This window comes from Aspergillus saccharolyticus (genome assembly GCF_003184585.1).
Source record: "Aspergillus saccharolyticus JOP 1030-1 unplaced genomic scaffold BP01scaffold_2, whole genome shotgun sequence".
Taxonomy (NCBI): Eukaryota; Fungi; Ascomycota; class Eurotiomycetes; order Eurotiales; family Aspergillaceae; genus Aspergillus; species Aspergillus saccharolyticus.
This window is the reverse complement of record NW_020290612.1, coordinates 861,198-880,312: the sequence shown is the minus strand read 5'-3', so window position 1 is coordinate 880,312 and position 19,115 is coordinate 861,198. Positions and strand designations below refer to the sequence as shown.

At 50.9% G+C, this 19,115-nt stretch overlaps 4 protein-coding genes across 4 annotated transcripts; 3 read left to right on the top strand and 1 right to left on the bottom strand.

The window, feature by feature from the left end:
* The first annotated feature begins 3,275 nt into the window (after positions 1 to 3,275).
* BP01DRAFT_352882 (uncharacterized protein) lies at positions 3,276 to 5,153 on the top strand. The gene is made up of 3 exons (XM_025574039.1): positions 3,276 to 3,675; positions 3,740 to 4,869; positions 4,920 to 5,153. Exons 2-3 carry the CDS (start codon positions 3,759 to 3,761, stop codon positions 4,931 to 4,933), a joined length of 1,125 nt encoding a protein of 374 aa, XP_025435390.1. The 5' UTR covers positions 3,276 to 3,675; positions 3,740 to 3,758; the 3' UTR covers positions 4,934 to 5,153.
* Positions 5,154 to 5,434: 281 nt separating this feature from the next.
* On the bottom strand, positions 5,435 to 7,602 carry BP01DRAFT_310940 (translation initiation factor eIF2B subunit gamma). Its single transcript, XM_025572436.1, has 3 exons — positions 7,249 to 7,602; positions 7,074 to 7,188; positions 5,435 to 7,002 (listed from the first exon to the last, which is right to left on the bottom strand). The coding sequence occupies exons 1-3, from the start codon at positions 7,309 to 7,311 to the stop codon at positions 5,501 to 5,503; spliced, it is 1,680 nt and encodes a 559-aa protein (XP_025435389.1). The 5' UTR covers positions 7,312 to 7,602; the 3' UTR covers positions 5,435 to 5,500.
* A 238-nt stretch (positions 7,603 to 7,840) lies between these two features.
* Positions 7,841 to 9,579, top strand: BP01DRAFT_310937 (uncharacterized protein). Its single transcript, XM_025572435.1, has 2 exons — positions 7,841 to 8,709; positions 8,764 to 9,579. The coding sequence occupies exons 1-2, from the start codon at positions 8,029 to 8,031 to the stop codon at positions 9,382 to 9,384; spliced, it is 1,302 nt and encodes a 433-aa protein (XP_025435388.1). The 5' UTR covers positions 7,841 to 8,028; the 3' UTR covers positions 9,385 to 9,579.
* A 158-nt stretch (positions 9,580 to 9,737) lies between these two features.
* BP01DRAFT_76536 (uncharacterized protein) lies at positions 9,738 to 13,349 on the top strand. Its single transcript, XM_025580092.1, has 3 exons — positions 9,738 to 10,429; positions 10,500 to 10,712; positions 10,778 to 13,349. The coding sequence occupies exons 1-3, from the start codon at positions 10,063 to 10,065 to the stop codon at positions 13,057 to 13,059; spliced, it is 2,862 nt and encodes a 953-aa protein (XP_025435387.1). The 5' UTR covers positions 9,738 to 10,062; the 3' UTR covers positions 13,060 to 13,349.
* Positions 13,350 to 19,115: the final 5,766 nt, after the last annotated feature.

Genomic DNA, 19,115 nt, shown 5'->3' with positions numbered 1-19,115 from the left:
AGTAGGCGATCGGGCATGGAAGAACTCCCAGGATGTTCGCTTGCATACCAGGGAGAAACTAAAGCGAAGTATGAAATCTAACATTGAAAGTCCAGGGCTTTGCTAATGAGTGCCAATTTGCGTCCTTAATCTCAAAAGTAGTGGAGTAGGATAGCCAACCCTTTGCATCGAAGCAGAGGCAGATGGTTTAACAGCGGCAGTTACGACCTAATAAGCGCAAGATTGCAAGTGATAGTACGGTACTTGCAATTCAAAAGTAAAGGCAAGTAGTATGGAAGTCACAAAGCACTGTAATTATTAGTTTAAATGAATGAATACAGAGCAGTGAGTACTCCGTACATCGGTTGACATCATCCACTCAGACTAGCGCCGTCTGCATGTCGCTGCAATCGGAAAGCCACTAAGCGGGGTTACGCTGACTTGTTCGCGTAAGGACTCCGTTGCTGACCTGGTGCAGGCGATCAGAGCTTCATCTTACATTAATCTCAGTGTGTGGGCGGTATGGTTGGTTCGAATATCTAACGCGTACCTTTTTTGAGGGGGGGATGAAGGAGGGGGCCAAGGTCGACTCCTGAATCATGTATAGTAGTAAATTAAACAAAAGGAAAAAAGAAAAGAGTTCGACAAGATGACCCGATAACTTCTTGAGTCGGGGGACTCTGCATGCGTCTGGAGGAGTTATTAGGTACTTCTTGTTGTTATTGTTGTTGTTCCTGTTGCTGTAATTGTTCGCTGGCCAGCCCTCGTTTGCATCGTTTTCCCAGACCTGAGTCAATTCTTCGTATACTGCCACGGCGTAAGTGTTTCACACGCGAGCCACTGCTCCCAACATTTCCTGCTTTCCTGCCCGAAGATCAAACACTACTCAGGGACTGACACAGTATAACCAGTTGACAAGAAACAACTCTTTCCCGAAAGACGGCATTATCTCAGACAGAAGAACCGCCCCGATCTTGACCCACTGCGGGGTCCTCAAGCACAGTAAACTGTCTCGGGGAGAAAGCGAGAAGCAGCACAACCCAACCTTCATTCCAGTCCGATCGCCAGCAACTGACGATAAGGACAGGAAATTGATACCATGCCATGGGACTGGCCTGACGAGTGTAGATCTGGTAGGATATCGTCATCAGCATCATCATCATCATCATCATTGTCGTCGTCGTCGTCGATATTGCCTTCCTGTTCTCATATCCGACTGCCACCAGATCCTGCGACAACAATACGTATACAAAGTCTCTGGTCTTTAATTTCCCTTGATCCACTTTTCGATTTGCCCCAAACAAGGAGTCCCGGAGTAAAGTGCATGAACCAACAGCCCGCGAAACAAGAAGCATAATTAGTGGAGCCTTCGACACGGGTAGGCGGTGGTGTCTGGATCTTTGGCCCTTTCTTTATTATTTCTTTGACTTTGGTGAGTTGGTGGATATCGACGGGAGTGTTTGAGAGTTAGGGCACGGGTCGGGCTCATGTATGTGACTTTGTGCAGACAGTAGCTAGCCGTAGATAGGTAGGTGGTTTATGCTGGATAAGTTCTGTGCTTAGTTATTATGCTGCGCATCCTGTGGAGATCTTGGGTAGGATGAAGGATGAAAGAGGACTCTATGTACTTTGCTTATACTGTTAGCCGTCATGGAAATGAAATATTGTCTGTATATAAGGGATAATGTTTGTTGAGGGATGAAAGTAGGCTACCAGGTAGGTATCTTTAAGCTTGAGTATACAGTACAGTGCTGTACTGAACTGGTCTGTCCAGGTATGTTCCAGCAGACCTTCTCGGAATTTGAAGGTACGTCGCGGGGGCCATTCCAGGTGTATACCCTCCCAGGCCACGCAATCAACGACTGGCCGAAGTCTTCGAATATGAAGTTAAGGCGATGATAAGCAAACCATGGCATATATCAAGAAATTTTTCAAGAAGGGAGACGGTATTTCCATCATATCCTATTCAACGATTGTACCTGATGATTGCTGAATTTGTTGAGATTCTCGAGTATCTACAGCAAATTGTAAATTGCGTGGCCAGGAAGGTAACAGGTGAATCTGTCCGGTAGTTCTCCTGTATTGTGACTCTCACCATGATGGGGGAGTTAGGAGGACACTGAAAGGGACTTGAGATACTATGATATTGTTAGCTTCTGAGTACATGCAGTCCACGACTGACGGAGAAAGGAGACACAAGAACCTTGAGGAGGAAAGTGGTATATAGCCGACATGACAATGTTCTAAATTTGTCCAGCCTAGCTGAGAGCATCTTTATAATTTCAGATACTCTTGGGTCGAGCTATGAAGAACTCAAGCTAAGAAGACTTGGTCTTGAAAGCCTTGCCCGGTTATACTGTGCTTTGATTCACTTAGCCGAGCTCCAATGTATCTTGCACGACCCTCCAGTGCAAAAAGCCTGAAGGTATAAGGTACCTCTGTATAGCTGTTTATAATAGTTATCAACAGCCAGTTAGTTACTCACGGCCACAGAAATAATAACTAAAGATTTGCCATTTCATAAACAGAATTTATACGCAAGCGCCAGCTCCAGTACTCTGCGCAAGCTCTTTACCAGCTACTAAAGCCATATCGCATCGTTCCAAACTTCACTCCAACTCCTTATTGCGCATAGCACAAGCCTGATCCAGGCACTTTTGCGCGCACACACGATAATAGAAAAAAAAAAAAAACAAAGACCCGCTTGTCTGAGAGAATGAAAACACGACATCACAACACGCTGTGTCATTTGAATCATGTCAATACACTATAAAACCCGGGTGAAGCTCTCACTTTGACCACCCATCTACGTGTTGGACACGCATCACCATTCTCAGAAGCCACCATACCAACATAAGCTCAGACAGGACATTGGCTGACCATCGCGATGTGTCGTTTGGATGTACACCAATACCCATGCGGCCACTTCTGGGCGATGAGAAGCCGCTGCCGCGACCACGCTGCACCAAACCACCAGGAATTACCCCCCAGACTCGTCACGATAGAAAGTCTGTGTCTAGCTTGCAGTGTTCCGCCTACCAGCGACACACTTCGGAAGCGAGGACTGCTCCTCAATGTGCAGGACATGGAGGAGATTCTTGGGATGTCCCGTCACCAGGCAGATTTCTTCGAGAGTGTGACCCGCTTCTACGCCAGAGGAGACCATGTTCGTTGGCTACAGCCAGGGTATCAGACGCCCAAGAGTTCAGAGCAGCAGAAAGAAGAGGAGTACTTGCAGACACTGGTGAGGTCAGCACCACAGCGTAGCGTTGGCATGGCTATCGCCGCCACTGGATCTCGTGGAGCTGCCAACTTGAACTTCAACTCTGCCTCTGGTGACTCGATGTCGAACGCGCAGCCTCAGAACGTCGCTGTCAGGCCGCCTGTCGAGGTCTTGAGGGGAGTCCGAACCCGTCCAGCCATCTGTGTCCAGAATGAGGCGACAAACCCGACGAGGTTGGTGTTGGGACCTAGAGATCAGAGACGGGGATTTGAACCTCAACCGCCGAGCTCTATCCTAGAGCTGTTCGGTAAAATGGACGGCGGCCCTGCTGCTGGGCAGGCCACTATTCCGGTCAGTTGTGGAGTCATCCAGAGGAGATATAGAGGAACAGTATCGGAAAGCTGACAGCAACCTTTTTTAGAAGAATACACAGATAAGAGTTGCACCCAGTATCAGCACAGCTGCTAGACAAGCTATCATTCCAGTTAGTCTTGCGGTCGATCCGAACAGGCAGAGTGACAGGATAAGAGAACTGACGACGACTTTCTAGCCCAACATGCAGCCCAGGGTTTCATCCAATGTCGGCACAGCTGCTAGACAGGCTACTATCCAGGTATGTTCCGCGTCATACCAAAGGAGTAGAGGAAATGATAGGAGAGCTTATGACAACTCTTTTCGACAGAACGTACAGCCCCGAGCATTACCCAATGCGCGGGGATTCCGTCTAGGCACTGTCCAGCAGCATCGGCCAACTATAGTCCAAATTGCTGAGCCAATGCCCTTGAGCACCACACCGGAGATTTATCGTTCCCATGGCGCCAGCTTCAGTGAGTCTCCCCAGAAGATGCCCTCTGGACTCACTCAGGATCCGTATTCTCCCATATTCGTGAGTGGCTACAGGAACCTTGCTCACAGCAATGAAGATCCATTCTTCGACCCCGTCCCCACTCGCGGGAGATCCGCCTTTGAACCGAGGTCTGCGATCCCATCGACTCCATTCCCACAAAACGTCCAAGTTGCCAGCCGAGATGGTGCTAGTACTGGGCCTTCGATCGGACGCCTGATGGGTCCACCGGAGCTCCCATCGACCTCAATCCGACCTCCGTGGATGAGACAACCCGCGTTGCTGGACTTCTACTGGGAGGACCACGATGTCTCCTCATTCCCCACTCCCACAGCGGGCCATGAAGCCATCACTGACCTCAATAGCCGCGATCCGATGAATATGCCATCGCCCACCGTGATTGCGCTGGCCAGACGAAGCGAAGAAGCCAGACGCGGAAAACGTCCAGTGCAGGAAGAACCACGCTCACTCATGTTCTCTATGGCGCGTTATGATTGTCCCAATGATGATGTGAGTAGTCCTGCTTATGCCCGTGCAAATTCGGTCCCGAGTAAGGTCGCCCAGTTTGAAGGCGGGCCCATGCACGGACGTGAGCCAAAGCGCCCTCGACATGTCAGGTTCATGGACGATGCCACCATTGTGCCGTGCTCGCCCGGTTCGACCGTGAATTCGAATGGCGTGGGTATCGGCTTTATGAGTCCTCCTGTTGATGTTGGTGCTCGCCAAGCTGTCGAAGAGAGGGACGAAGCGAGGGATGAAGCTGCAAGGAGCCCATTGATTCAGAATGAAAATGGTGCGGCTAACAGCGTTGGTGTTTTGCCAACTATAAATGGTCAGCAGGAGAGTCCATCTGTGGCTGAAGATAGCGCTGACATGGACGACGTTGAAAAGGAAAGTACTAAAGACTTGGAATGGTTGCTTGAGTGCCATTTGATGAGAATGGAGGAGGAACAGCGAGAGCAGATGGAGAAACAGGAAGCTGTCGGAGGTCTGTCGTCTGTCACCTGCCCCGATGCTTACAATTGTGAGAATTTGTCTGATGATGGTATGGGGAAGAGAGATGATGATGGAGATCTGGAGATGATGCAGTAGGTTTGAGGTTCGTTGGCTGATGGATACCTGGCTGGCTGTTTCTAAGTTGTTTGCATCGCATGGCCATTGGCCTGTTTGCTCCCTGGCAGCTTTGGCGGCGATCCTGGTCTCACTGCTCGTTTTCTTTTCGGGGTTGGCGTTCTCAGTAAGTACAAGATTGGCGTTTGCAGTTTCAGCTCCGCGTGTCTTTACATTTCCTTTATTTCCTTTTACTCTTTCGCACACATCTGAGAGATGCCTGACTTGATGATTCTGCAAAGAACATATCAATCGTCTTCTTCTCGTCAGACATCAAAAGTGTCATCAATTCATTAGTAATCTAATTCTCTTTGTCTTTTCCTTTCTGCTCAAGCGTTTTTCACCTAATAGTCATCCTGGTCGTCCTCGTAATTCCCTCCATCCATATCTTCATCGTCATCAAGACCTTCGAAAACCATGAACTTCTCGTTCTTCGCCTCAGTGTCATCCTCAACTACATTGCCGTCCTGGACTTCACAGTCCTTAAGAACACACTCGCGACCAATTTGAGCCCTGCGCCCAATGATGCACCCCGACAATTGGGCACGCTCTCCAATAACGGCCCCATCCATGACCAGACACCGCGTCAATCTGGCGCCAACTCCAATCACGCAGTTAGCACCTATGACGGTCTCCTTGACCACCGACTTCTCATTAATGGTGGTGTTCATATCAATCAAGCAGTCAGCTTTGGTGACCGTGCATCTCTGAGCCACATTTGAAGTGCCGTTGATCTTCTGGTTGTGAGCGAAGGGAGATGCGGCGACGCGACCAACTTCCTCGATGGCTTCCAGTTTAGCCAGCTTCAGGGATACGCTCAACAGCAAGGCGGAGCTGTCAACACGCCGAACCAATGGCGCCGAAGCTCTGGAAGAGTGCATGTATGCCAGGATCGGAGGAACGTGCAGAGGCTCGGCGCTATCTGCATCCTTAGCATCAGGGTTTCTGACGCGAGAGGCGAACTGAATATCATCAGTGATGCTCCCGTCGCGGGAGACACCAGCCCCGGGTTTCGTAGAAATCATGGAGTTCAAATCAATTTCATCCTCCAGCGAATCTCCGTCCTGGCTGCCGCTCTCTCCTTTGTTGTCTGGCTGAAGGATCTCTCTCAGATGTAGCTTTTCCCCAAGACCTGTCTGCCACCCGGCCTTCGCCCACCATCCCACAAGATCTTCACTGATACTTTCAAATGGCTCGTTGAGGCGCGAGAACTGGGATACCCAGTGAGGGAAAAGATAACAGTTGGCGTCCCTAAAGCTTGTGAGTAGCTTGATGCGAGGATGCTTCTTGACCAAGGAGTGCCGAATGAGTAAGCCCTTCTGCTCCTGCATATTCTCCTTCAGTGTATCCATCGGCATGGAGAGAGCCAGCTTCGACAGTCCGAACCGCAAAGCAGCTGGTCCATCTAGCGGGTGAGACACGGCGGGAGCCTCATCTTCTTCCAGAGGAACGGTAGCAACAAAGTCCGTGGCCTCCCCTTTCACACTCTCCTCTTGACCCTTGGTTTGGTAAAACATTGCGAGACCACCACGGGGACTACCACATCCCAAACCAACGGTCTTCGGTCCGTCCGAGCTCCCTAGCGCGCTTTGTGCCATCCATGCTTCGATGAATGACTCTCCTGGAATATCACAAATCAAGTCACAGGGAAGGAGCAGGAAGTCGGACTTGATGCATGACTGGACTTCGGGGAGGCGGAGCAGTTCCGCCGTTCCGGTGGTCATGGTCAGATCAGGCGGCGATAGGATCGACGGCGAAGGGGACGGAAGGGAGGTCAAGTATGGATTCGTGCCCATAGCACTTTCTAAGGGCTGCTTGATCGCGGAAGGCGTGATGATTGTGATATCTAAGGTGCCACGTTGGCGGGGTTAGACTGTCGGGCGCAATCCCACATGCAGTGGATGGCATTTGACTGACTTGTGATTCCCATGCGATAGCACCAATCTAGGGGGTAGTAGATCATCGGCCTGTTTGCGATCGGAACCAGAGCCTTAGGAGAGTCTTCATTTGAGGTGAAGGTGTTCAAGCTGACCTATAATAGTGTCGGGGTTAGTTAGGTGCTTGCTTCCTTGATGGTAGCTTTCACACTCACTCCGGGACCGCAGAGGATGAGGGCTTGAATGCCCGTGTTGGGGACTGGAATCGAATGCGGCATTTTAATAATGTGCAATTCTGCTGTAAGCCAGAATATTGTCGGACGCGAGAATAATATATAGAGTCGCAAGTCGATTTCTGGACCATACAGATTTTGCGACGGAAATTTGACGCGGGGGGGGCGGAGGGGAAAAGGTCGTTTTGGTATGACTCGGCGTCCGACCGAAGCTCAGAATGTAATAGAGGTTAAGTTTCCTGGTTTAGAGCAAGACTGAGCCGGATATCACAAGGTTCAATAATTTGGAGAGAAACTCAACGATAGCAGACTCCGTCTTGCTATGTCTGTCTTTTGAGTCAGGACCGTTGACCAAAATCCCAGCAGCATTGCGCCGATAACTAACTAGCATTGACTGAGTCAGCAATCGCGCGGGTCGGGCTGCCGTAGCTGCAGATGATGCATACAATGCAAACGCCGCAAACTGCGCGATAGCATTTGTGGTCATCTTCGCGCCCCGGACTACTAACTAAACTCCTCCGCAACTCACTCTTACTGGCTAAGCAAACATCCCGCGGTTAATCCCCCAGCATCACCAGCCACATGTTTCTTGCTTCCTCCGAGGCCAGCCCGCGCGGCTTCTCACTCCCTTTCCCCCAATTCTCATTCCACCGCCTGCCCTCAAATCTGCCCCTTCCTTCGCGCCAGCTTGAAATGTGATGCCCAGCTCAATGGAAACTTTCTGAGTCTACGCGCCTCTATTGTTTGATCAAAGCGATCTCGATGTCTTTCCCTTACTCCCAGGATGCTCGCCGTCGGCGGGTCGGAGCCGGAACGGGTTTCAGCTCTTCGGGCAGACGAACCGTCTTGGGATACTGGGTGCCACTTGCCTTGACTGTAGGCATCGCGACTGTGGGAATCGCTGCATGGATTTGGAGTGAGCGCAGCGAGGATGACGACGACGACAACGACCGCGATCGCCGTCGTGACGATGAGCCATTCCCCGCCCCCGGTCCTGGTGGGGAGAGCTATCCTACAAGCGGCGACTACGGGGGAACCTTTGCTCGTTCGACAGCGACAGAAGTCCATGATGGCCATTCCGAAGATGCCAGCATGATGGCACGTATGCAGGGAGCCTTGCGTCGCACGCCCAGCCCCCAACAGATCCTTGACGGCGCCAGTAAGCGAGTCGCCGCGGGTATGGCCGCGGCCGGTGCCTTCGTCGGCGGAGCTCTCACATCTATTCGCGAGGAGGATAGAGGAGACTTTGAGGATCACTCGCGGTGGTCGGAAGAGGTAGAATCCAGGGCCAACCAGAGGGAACAGCCCGCCCGTGCTGCACCGCTTACCCGCGAGGCTGTCTCTGGTCCTGCGCCCACCGATAAGAAAAGGAAGACTATTGCGATCGTAGTTTCCTCCGAAACTCCTCAAGTGGACCCTGAGGAGATCATCTCACAGCATGCGGTATGTTCTGTAGTGCAACCATAATCTGAGCTTGTCGCGCTAATGCCGTTGCAGTCGATCCTTTCCCACCTCCCAGAACATGTCAATCTCGATACCTCCCGAGTCTTCGTTATGATCTACGCCCCGGGCCTGAAGCATGCACCCAGCCAAGGCGGGTCCTCTCCACCTACATTGTCAGTTACTTCCTCCTATTCCAACATCAACCCTGAGGAGGCGACCTCGCCGGGTGAGGTATCTGGCCGCGAGTTGTCGGGAGAGTCTCGTGCGACAGACGAAAACGAGGGCGCCACCCCACTGTTTCGCACTTTGTACACGCAAGCCCAGGCTCTTGTCGAGAAGCCCAATACGATCATGCCCTTCAGCACTGCCACGGGGTATGTGCACCTTGTGCGCCACATCTCTCCGGATACTGTATACGTTCAAGAATCTTTGGCTGGAAAAGATGGAGAGGCGGCTCATCACATCTCTGGATGGGTTCGACAGGTGGTTGTTGTGGTCGGCGATGAAGGTGGCCGCGGTGGTCTAATCGACAGTGATGATGAGTCGGCGTTGGCGGATAAGGGCGAGAAGTGGTGGCAGAAGGAGGGCACCACGGGACTTGGGAAGCGCATTGATGTGGTCGATGCGCTTCGGGTCGGCGACGATTGGCGACGACGAGTCTCTGGATTCGATTAGAGCGCTTTTGTGCCCTGCCAATGCCAAAGAAGGAACGAAGTGCATGGTGCTTCGCATGTCTATAGCTTCCCCCTTCCGTATTCCCTTACTTGACGATTATCTGCATCTCCGTTTGATTCCCCTGTCATGATAATGTGCGAGGCTTTTCTGCCGGCTGCTTTTCTGTGCATATATAGCATACTCAATGCATGCTCCTGCTTTGTTCTTCATTGTAGATTGTTCTATATTTGTAGTCTTGAAATACCCTTCAGCGGCCAGTCGACTGGCTCTAACCTGAAACGGAAATCACATGACCAACCTCCTTCATGTCGTCCGCGGCCTTGGGCTGGACCCAACTCCCTCTCACTTGACGAAAGAGAGCCAACGGTCAGCCTTGGACTCTTAGCAAGCTAATTTACTCCAACCTTTCCTGCTTTTGTTGCAGGTGTCCGTTCGATGGACTCTTCCATTCGCTTTCTGTAGCGACTCCGCCTTGTGTGCAACTGTCCGCATCTTATTCCGGCCCCTTCGTTGTCGTGCCGCTCCGACCTCCGCTCCCCACATGTCTCGCGCTCCGGCCGTATCCATCGACGACGACGACTCACGGCCTACCACCATCGCCTCCGGCTTCGCCTATTACGCGCAGTCGCACTCACTCGTTGTCGCCCCAAGTCGCGTCGCTGTCTTCCTTCTCGCAGGATGGCGACAGCAATCTCCAAACCTTCCTCGCATCCCCCTAAGATGAAACGACCTCCCCCGCCTTTTGTTCAGACCGGAATGAATGGTGTGAAGCCCCAACAACCCCCAACATCTCCTCCGTCTTCCGCAAAGCACCTTCCAGGCTCTGCAACAACCTCTGCTACAGGCTCCGCGAACGCATCCATGGTGAACGGCGCCAATGGCACGGCCAATGCGGGCGCAACGTCTAGCAAAGGCCCCCAGAACCGAACGAAGAAAGAGGCGCAAAAGGCCGGCGAACAGGCTGGGCGACTACAAAAGTCATTCTCAAGGGCCTCGTCAATCGATAGTGATCGCCGACTAGGAAAGCGCTGTCCCGTGCCTTTTGGTGAGCTTTTGCAGCAGTTTTCACGGATGCGCTTGGATTGTACTAACACGTGGACCCGCGTTGCCCATAGTCAAAACCACGTCATATATCCTGAAGAAGTTCTCCAAGCAGCCCCCTTCTCTTATTCTCCACCTTCATCCGACCCACTTCCGCTTTGAGCAGCAAGATGGGAGCTTTCCTTATAATTCGGAGATGAAGGTCATCATCGAGCATATCCGTTCCCAGACTGTTCCGCATGACATGATGGAGGAGCTACTGCGGGCTAATGTTCGGTTCTACGAAGGCAGGCTCTTTACCCTTGTACACAAATATCTCGAATGCTTGACTAACTAGTCACGCGACAACTAGGCTGTCTCATTGTTCGCGTAGTGGATCACAAATCGGTCTCGCAGCAAACGCGGAAATCAAGTGTGCCCTCATCGAATGACAGCAATACTCCCTTTTCTATACATAACTATAACGAGCACGTCACACCGTCCGCTTATGTACCATATCCGAAGCTGAATCAGTTGACCTCGGAGAAACCCGCTGCAAAGGAAACGACGTCTGAGAGTCAGCCGGAAGTCAAGGCGGGCAGTGAGCAGCCTGGTAACTCGGACTCTCAAACTTCACACAATGAATCGAAAGTTGCACAATCCAAACAGCCTTCCAAGCCCCGGGTTTTTACTACCGTCTTGCATCCTACACCGCGTTCACTTCAGGCCGAGCTGACTCTTCTCGCTACTACACCCGACCCGAAAGCAGCCAAGCAGACTGCAGCGGCTTCGGCATCCCGCCCGCAAGGGTCTTCTTCCGCCGCACCCTCTCCAGGAGCAGCCGCCAACCCGCAGCAGGATCGCATGCCGCCAGCGAAAAGACAGAAGATGCTTGTAGAACCACAGGATCTTTTGGAATGTGAAGCCAGGTTGACGAGGGCAATGGCCCCACCGCTCTACCTTGAGTCCGTCAGTAGCCTCGATGGAGTACACGATTTGTTGAAGCACATGGAGAGTCCCCTCCATTGCGATCCACCGCCGTCACCCAAGCGAAGAAAGAGGACTGTGGCCGAACTTGCCGCTGACGAAGCTCTGGCAGCCGAGGAAGAGCGTTTCATGCTGATCATGGATGAGCGTCTAGAGCCAGCTACTTCGAATGGTGTCGGTGGGCCGAAATCAGCCGTGGTTGACGACACCGGGGGTGGTGCGCCGTTCGAACCGCGCTTCTCGAGATTCAAGACTCTTGAAAACATCCGCTTGCAGCATGAGGAGAAGGCGAAGCGAGAACATGAGATCAAGATCAAGCAGGATCTGGCCAAGCGGCAGCAACAGGAGCAAGAGAGAGAGAGACGCCGTCTTGCTGAACAACGACAAGCCGAAGAGCTTGCTAAGGAAGAGACTCGAAGACAACAGCTCGCCGCGCAGCAAGCTCAGGCTCAGCTGGCAGCGCAACAGCAGACTCGACACGCCATTGCTCAGCAGAATGGGGTCAGTCAAGCGCCACAGTCGTCTCCTGTCGTTCGCAATCAAACTCCTCAGCACATTTCATCGCCGGTCGTTGGCGCCACAAGGACTACGCAAGCTGGGGTTCCTATGAGCATGACTTCTTCTATGCAGGGAGCTGGAAGCCCTCCGAGACCGCCATCGGCGATGCAGCACGCGCATCCCGTCATGGGTCATCCGATGGCGCCTTCAAGGAGTCAGCAAGGACAGAGCCGCCATGGCACACCACAAATGACCCAGGGTACACCCGCCATGTCTCATGCCACGCCAATCATGCGAAACGTAACACCGACACAGCGGATGAGCCACGCCAGCCCGAGCCACTCGACAATGGCACCTACGCCAATTCTGAACCAGGCTACCATGATGGCGACCCCGCAAATGAGCAACGGGATGGCTCTCACACCCCAGCAGCAACAACAGATGCTCATGCAGCAACGGAATCAACTCCTCGCCCAGCAAGGAATGCTTCATGGCCAATTCTCACCCAAGGTGACTCAGATGCAAGCGAATGCACATGCACAGCAGAATATTCAGGCCCATCAGCAGCAACAGCAGCAGCAGATGCAAATGCATCTACAACAACAACAGCAGCCACAGCAACAACCAGGCCAGCAAGCCAAGTTCCCCAACCCTCAAGCCTACCAAACTCAGTTGATGCGTGCACAGCTTGCGCAGATGCAATTGGCTCAACAGCAGCAACAGCAGTCGCAAGGTCAACAAGCTCAAGGCCAGCAGGGACAAATGCATCAGAACGGCTCGCAAATGAATCCTCAACAACAGCAAATGCTGATGGCAGCGGCACAGGCCAACGGAGGTCATCTACCGCAGAACATGCAAGGTGTGAACATGACTCAGGGTGTGACCATCGCCCAGCGATACAACCAGTTATACCATGGACGCTTGCAGCGGTTAAGACAAGAAATGGCCAGCCGGTTGATGCCTCAGTATGGACCGCCAGCCTCGTATCCTCCGCAAGTTGCACAACAGTATCAAGCTGGGCTTGAACGCAATGCCAAACTTTGGGTTCAGGAATTGATGCGTCGAGAGCGGGAGCAAGCCCAGCAGCGTGCTTCTCATGCGGCCGCCGTTCAAGCTCAAGTGATGCAACAGCAACAGCAGCAGAATATGATGCAAAACGGCATGAAATAGCTGCGGGGTTGTCGGAGTGCAGAGCAAGCTCTCCTCATTCCACGTTTTCTATTCTCTCTTTCAAGCGAACAAGTGTGACAGCACTTGTCCCTTAACTTCTCTTCATTCTCTTCTCCATTTTGTCTCGATCTCACATATTTGGACCTCTAACTACTACACGATACCAACCTGCGACACTACGTTTCTCCACACTACTACATCCCAACCACCGCTTATCTCGAGGCCTTCTGGTCCAAATATGTCGAGTATCGCTCTTCATTACCTTCATACCCATTTACCTACTTACTTGCTTACACCCCTACCTCTATGATTGAGACTGTGCATACGACATTGGGAACTCGCGTTAAAAGGAGATCGGGTTGGCGTTTTTGTCTCTTACAGTTTTTACCCCCCATCTTGCGATATATTTCTTCTGGTTGACTGTTTCTTGCCGTTCTGGTTTGTGCTTGGCGATACTGTGTACTAACTTTGGGAGGAAAGGAAAGGGGGGCGGGACATTGACATTTGAGCTGCTGATTTCTGAATATTGTTTTGAATTCTATGTTATCATCTCACTTCGGGGAACAGGGTAATCCTACTTTACAGACTTGATACCACTTTTTGTCCAGGGTTGTCCCCCTTTCTTTTTGCGTTGTTGTGCCTTTCTGACTTTAGTTTCTCTGCGTTCTGTACGTGTGAATCTTCGACCTGTTTGGTCAGTCGCAGGAAGGAGCTGGCTGATTGGTTGGCCTGTCGACTTTTCAGGCGATGGTTGGTGGGCACGGGTTGGATTGATATACTACTATCTAGTACTTTTCTCCTTCTACTTTCCACTTCGACTTCTTGACTCTTTTTTACTATAGTGGTTTGGGGGTGAGACTTATGGCGAAATGTAACAAGTCGGAGGCTATGTAGATTTAGCAGGCATCAGTAGGCCATTTCCCCTTCCCTTAAGCCAACTTAAGAAGTCATAGAGTGGCTAGAACTAGCCTCCATCGAAGCTGGTAATCACCACGGATAACGGAAGATAATGTCCTACACTGTCGTCGCAATAGCGAGAGCATGTAAGCAACGTCTTCAGCATGAAGCCCCCCTTTTACTGTAACACACACCAGCTTTGTCTGATCGAGAGACGAGAACGAGGCACAAACGACCCTCGAGAAAGTACAGTGAATGTATCAGTCTTCTCATGCAAACCAGACCTCACCTCATCTTCACGGAAATCATACCAATGCAATAAACCCGCCCGCCCTCCAAATCATGGTCCCTTCGCAGGATACTTTCACCCCCCATCTACCTACCTACCTACCTACCTATCCTTCAACAGAATTCGATAATCCTGTCTTCACAGAAGGGAAAAGAAGAAAGAAGGACAAATGCACCCTTCGCGGAGAAACAAAATGGAAAAATAAAGACCACACACCATCCGAACCAATAACTATATGACCTCATAACACACGAGTTTTGGTGAATCCAGCGGGGTTAGAGAGTAGGAAGATATTTAGATACCAAGTCATGCAGATGGGTTTTCTTTTCCTCAAGCTGCGAGAAGGAGATGGGCTTTTCATTCTTAATTTGTATACCGGCATACTAATTTAGCCCTGGATACTTGCTAATACTACCGATAGCTCGACGCGCACTTTAGGACTTATATACTTATCCGATGGTGTCACGGTGATACTATGCTTTGGAAATTTGAAACAATCACAAACCAAGTGGGAATTGGAATCGTGAATCGAGTAGACTGTACTGTACTTGCATGTACGACTTTTACGTGATTTGCTTCTGAGGCTTGGATTACTACTAGTAGGCGTCGGAGGGTCCGAGCATGGATATATAACGAGGTATGGTCTGTCTCAGTCTGAGTATGGATTTCAAAGTGAATCACTTCCATGAAGTCACATCTTGAAATAGAAAGAGAGGAGGATTTACTGTAGATGAAGGGGAAAAATGAATAAGTGTTCTTGTCAATCGGAAATTGAATGCTACACATAGGAGTCATCTACACCATAGCATATATACACTACGTAGTGAGCAGTGAGGGAATGCCTCAGGCGTTCAAAACACCAGCATGGCCTCACCACAAAACTCAAAGAAGAATAGGAAGAAAGAGCCTGGTGTTGGTTGCGACCACTCGACAATCATTGAACTGTACCCTTTGTAGTACACCGCCTGGACTGCCTAGAACTCACCATAACAGGGAACCAAATCTCTTTGTCATGATTATTGTCCCTCCTGCGACCGCTAGGAGTGCAAATGGCGGTCCACCTGTTCTTACCCACTCCATGCACGTATGGGGGTGGGCGCGATAGAGAAGGGACAGACGATCTCCGGCTCTAAACTGATCTACGGATCTACGATGATCTCCACTGCGTCAACTTCGACGTCCGTGCACCGAGGAGCGGGGCCAGAAGGTCCAAGATTCTGGACGAAAGAAAAGTATACTGGGTGGTATGGTGTTTGACAGTGAGCTGCAGGGTGGAAAGCGCTGGCGTACGTACGTGCCAGTGTATGCGAAAATTTCGCATATGAAAGGACAAGTTGTGGCAAAAGTCCGTCTGTGGAAGTGATGTGTGCGCATGAACCGCGACGGACGATATGGATGGCTAGGTTTTAGGTGGACTGTCTGCTGCACATTCCAGAGAGAAGGATAATTTAATTTGCTGGTCGGAGTCCGAAGAGGAACAACAGACTGGGCAGGAGTACGCGCTAGTTAGTGAGGGTTGACTAGGTTTGGGTTCCTTGGATCAAAACGGTCTCATTGTCTCTTCTGGGACATAGGCTCTGCGCGCTGTGAGGTCGAGAAGTTTCTGGTTGCTTTCCATCAGGTACAGACTCAAAGCTCCGAGAGTCAGTTCGCAACCCCTGGCACTAGAAAACGATCCAGGTTAATTCAGTGTATAAGAGTGATAGTGACTGAAGTTGTGAGCATGAAACCTGATTTCCAGCCAATAGTGCGCCGGGAGCACGGCGCCTCAGAGAATCAATAAACTGACGTAGTGAAGAATGAACGACTGCGAAAACTCGGGGCTGGTCTCACACGCCTCGTCGCAGGCCCCGTTTCCCCCAGAAAGCCACCGCCGTTGGACCAAAGCGGAAGGATGGGCGGTATCGTGCACGAGTACGTGGGGTTGGTGCTGCTGATGCGAAAATCCCAGATGGTATAGCCTATGCACGCTGCCATAGGTCAGAATCAGGAATGAGTCCCCCAACGCCAATGCAATGCAATGCAATGCAACTCAAAATGGCGATATTGGGTGGGCAATGGTTGGATCGAGAGCCTTCTGGTGCGGACTCGTTGATTGGGGGCTTTCGAACTCGAATCACCGCGACGCAAGGGGCGTGCCTTTAGAGGTTGGATCGCCGCCCCCTGGAGAGCCAACTCCACCTCGCCCTCGAGAAGCGATGGCTGTGAATAATGATGATAGGCTGTTTCTTGCAGCAAAGTCGATCGATCGGGAATAGAACGAAGCACGGGAGGTCGCGCAGCAGTTGAGACACGAATGGACCCTGATTGTGCGATTTTTGGTAGTGGTCCTGAGTCTCTTGATTTGCTGATACTGGTGATAATAGTTCCCCCCTCCAACCACTCAATCGTTTCTATCTCATTATCCCATGAATACCTTGGTTCGTCTGCAGTAGCCAATCAATAATTCGAGTGGCTTCAGGGGCAGATTCGAATGCATAGGAACGAAAAGACCCAGCATTAATCGTCATTCATGACTATGTCAATGATGTACAGTACCTGCATTGAAACAAGGTAAAGCCGTCGCCCAAGCATTTCAGGGCATCTGCGCAACATGATGCTTAATGATTCCATCTACGTCGACCAAGTAAGTTAGGGCTAAAGACGATACGACAATTAGTCATAAGAGCACGACCGTGGATCAAGTATCAAAGTCTTGCACAAAGCGTGAGGGATCACTTGTTTCACCGTAGCCATGGGAAGAGATCTTGAGGTAAAGACCATTGCCGACATTCGCTGAGTCAGTATGGCACGATCGGATCTGTGGCATAGATGGTTTATTGACATCAGAATTCAATATCTTGACTTCGTCTGTGCTAAAATTATGGCGACTTTCTCGTGAGCTCAAGAATGGGTAAGGCTCATGGCTATCCACAATAAAGTTGAGCGAGAAGGATTAAGATTGACTATCAGATTATCTTGGGCTTCGACCACGAACCACATTGCTTTTCTTTGATCAGCTAGAGCTGGCCACAACACAGGCTACACAAAGCTCTCACTCTATCCATTTTGTGGTTCTATCAAGACTCAATGCAAAGAACAGACGCAAGGCGCTGGCCAATTTTGCCGATAGGCGCGAAGAAGCTGAGGAAGCTTGAGAGGAAATTTGAGGACATAGATTAGAGCAATCTAGCAATGGAAATTCTGCGTAAGGGCTTCTATGTAGAAATTCCCAACGTCTTCTCGGAATTGGAGAATTCGGTCAGTGGGGCAGCCGTTGATGTCTTCTTCTGTATCTGTTCTTCTCTTAAAGATCTGCAGGTCAGCCATTTTCTCCGCATTCGGAACGGAAGAACGTCGCGAGAGATTTCCCAACCAGTTTCAATATATTGGCCGCTGTTACTCGGTGCTCTAGGGTCTCAGTGAAGGAGATGTTGATCATTCGAAACAAGATCTACCATGGCCTTGGCGGTAATGGTATTGGTAGATTCGAATCGATCAATTCATCACAAGCACCCTTGCACGGTTGATCCGGCCCGACTCCTTGCCATCCACAGGCCCGTGCTGCAGGGCCTCCTAATTGGGTTACCGAGACTTTGAATTATCGTTGAGATTTTGAAGACAAGGACAGCAACATGGCGACCGCAGTGAGCGAGCTTCTCATAGACGTTTGGGAAAGTACTCGACACGGGCGTCCACTTCCTATGTTTACTTATGGCTCCTGCAAATGTTCACGAAATCAGGCAAGAAAGCGGTAGACAACTGGCTCTGTATGCCATTAGTTTGGGACTTTTGGCAGCATCAGCTGACCATGCAGATACATCTTCGAGGCGGTCGGGAAGAATCAAGGAAGTTGCTGCACCAGCACCGGTGGAGGAATTTCGGCAGTGGACGGAAATTTGATCCCTTGATGGTCCGATTCAATAAAGTAAGAATCACTGTGTGCACAGCTTCTCCGTATTGAGAGGGAGATCCGGGGTTTGGTGGAGACTAGTTGTAGCTAGCTCTAGTGATAAGACAGCCACACCGGTATCCTTGACGTCACTGGTATTTATTTTCTCCTAGGGACGAAAATAGTCAGAGGATATAGGGCGAACAAGCAGGCGGAGGGGCAGCAAGAGATCAAATTACCGAGAAGGTCGGAAATTCAAGCATTGAAGGCGAGAGAGCCTCGTGTGCTCTACTAAAAGATCAATAGAACCGCCCTGAATACCCAAGACGGAGCACAGGTCGGTCAGTCGCTCACTCGCGCAGTCAGTCTAGAATCCATCCAGCAGGTGCGAGAGATTGCGTTTTGTGCGGCTGAGGCAGTGGCTTGCAGAGTGTTTGGCTGTGCGATGAGGTTGATGCAAGCTGGATCGACGACGCATGTTGCTCAGATTGGCAAATGAAGCTTGGAGAAGGGAGGGGGTCCGTTCATTTATTTTTGTTCATTTATTTTTGGTGAAGGTGCAGTACAGAGTACCTACAGTAGACTACAGGGGACTACAGAAGCCTACAGAAGCCTACAGGAGAAGTACAGGTACTGGACCGAGAAGGGAAGCGGCGGCGGAAGGCCCGACCGGGTGTGGCTCAACTGCCCGAGGAGTACGGAGTAGAGGCGCAGTGTTCGCAGTGTGGCTAGGTTGCCTTTTCCGCCCTCTCATCCTCAACAACCCCCGTTTCTGCCGGTCATAAATCTGCTCAAGGCAAATTGGCGGAGTACTGCTCCAATTCATTCCCGTATACTCCGTACTCCGTGTACATGTTACTATTATCTATCCAAAAGATCCATCTGATCTTTTCTTTTTTGACTTTGGATGAATGTGTTTGGACTACCTATTCGAGATCATTAAAATATACACCGCTCGCGAGTGCAGCAAGACCATGGGCCGCGTGTTGGACCCAAACC

Bases quoted from the DNA above. Each gene is read 5' to 3' on its own strand.
- BP01DRAFT_352882 (XM_025574039.1), top strand. From the start codon at position 3,759: ATGCAGCCCAGGGTTTCATCCAATGTCGGCACAGCTGCTAGACAGGCT.
- BP01DRAFT_310940 (XM_025572436.1), bottom strand. From the start codon at position 7,311: ATGCCGCATTCGATTCCAGTCCCCAACACGGGCATTCAAGCCCTCATC. The intron at 7,189-7,248 runs GTGAGTGTGAAA...ACACTATTATAG, and splicing joins TCATCCTCTGCGGTCCCGGA to GTCAGCTTGAACACCTTCAC. The intron at 7,003-7,073 runs GTCAGTCAAATG...GTGGCACCTTAG, and splicing joins CTATCGCATGGGAATCACAA to ATATCACAATCATCACGCCT.
- BP01DRAFT_310937 (XM_025572435.1), top strand. From the start codon at position 8,029: ATGTCTTTCCCTTACTCCCAGGATGCTCGCCGTCGGCGGGTCGGAGCC. The intron at 8,710-8,763 runs GTATGTTCTGTA...ATGCCGTTGCAG, and splicing joins AGATCATCTCACAGCATGCG to TCGATCCTTTCCCACCTCCC.
- BP01DRAFT_76536 (XM_025580092.1), top strand. From the start codon at position 10,063: ATGGCGACAGCAATCTCCAAACCTTCCTCGCATCCCCCTAAGATGAAA. The intron at 10,430-10,499 runs GTGAGCTTTTGC...CGTTGCCCATAG, and splicing joins GCGCTGTCCCGTGCCTTTTG to TCAAAACCACGTCATATATC. The intron at 10,713-10,777 runs GCAGGCTCTTTA...CGCGACAACTAG, and splicing joins TAATGTTCGGTTCTACGAAG to GCTGTCTCATTGTTCGCGTA.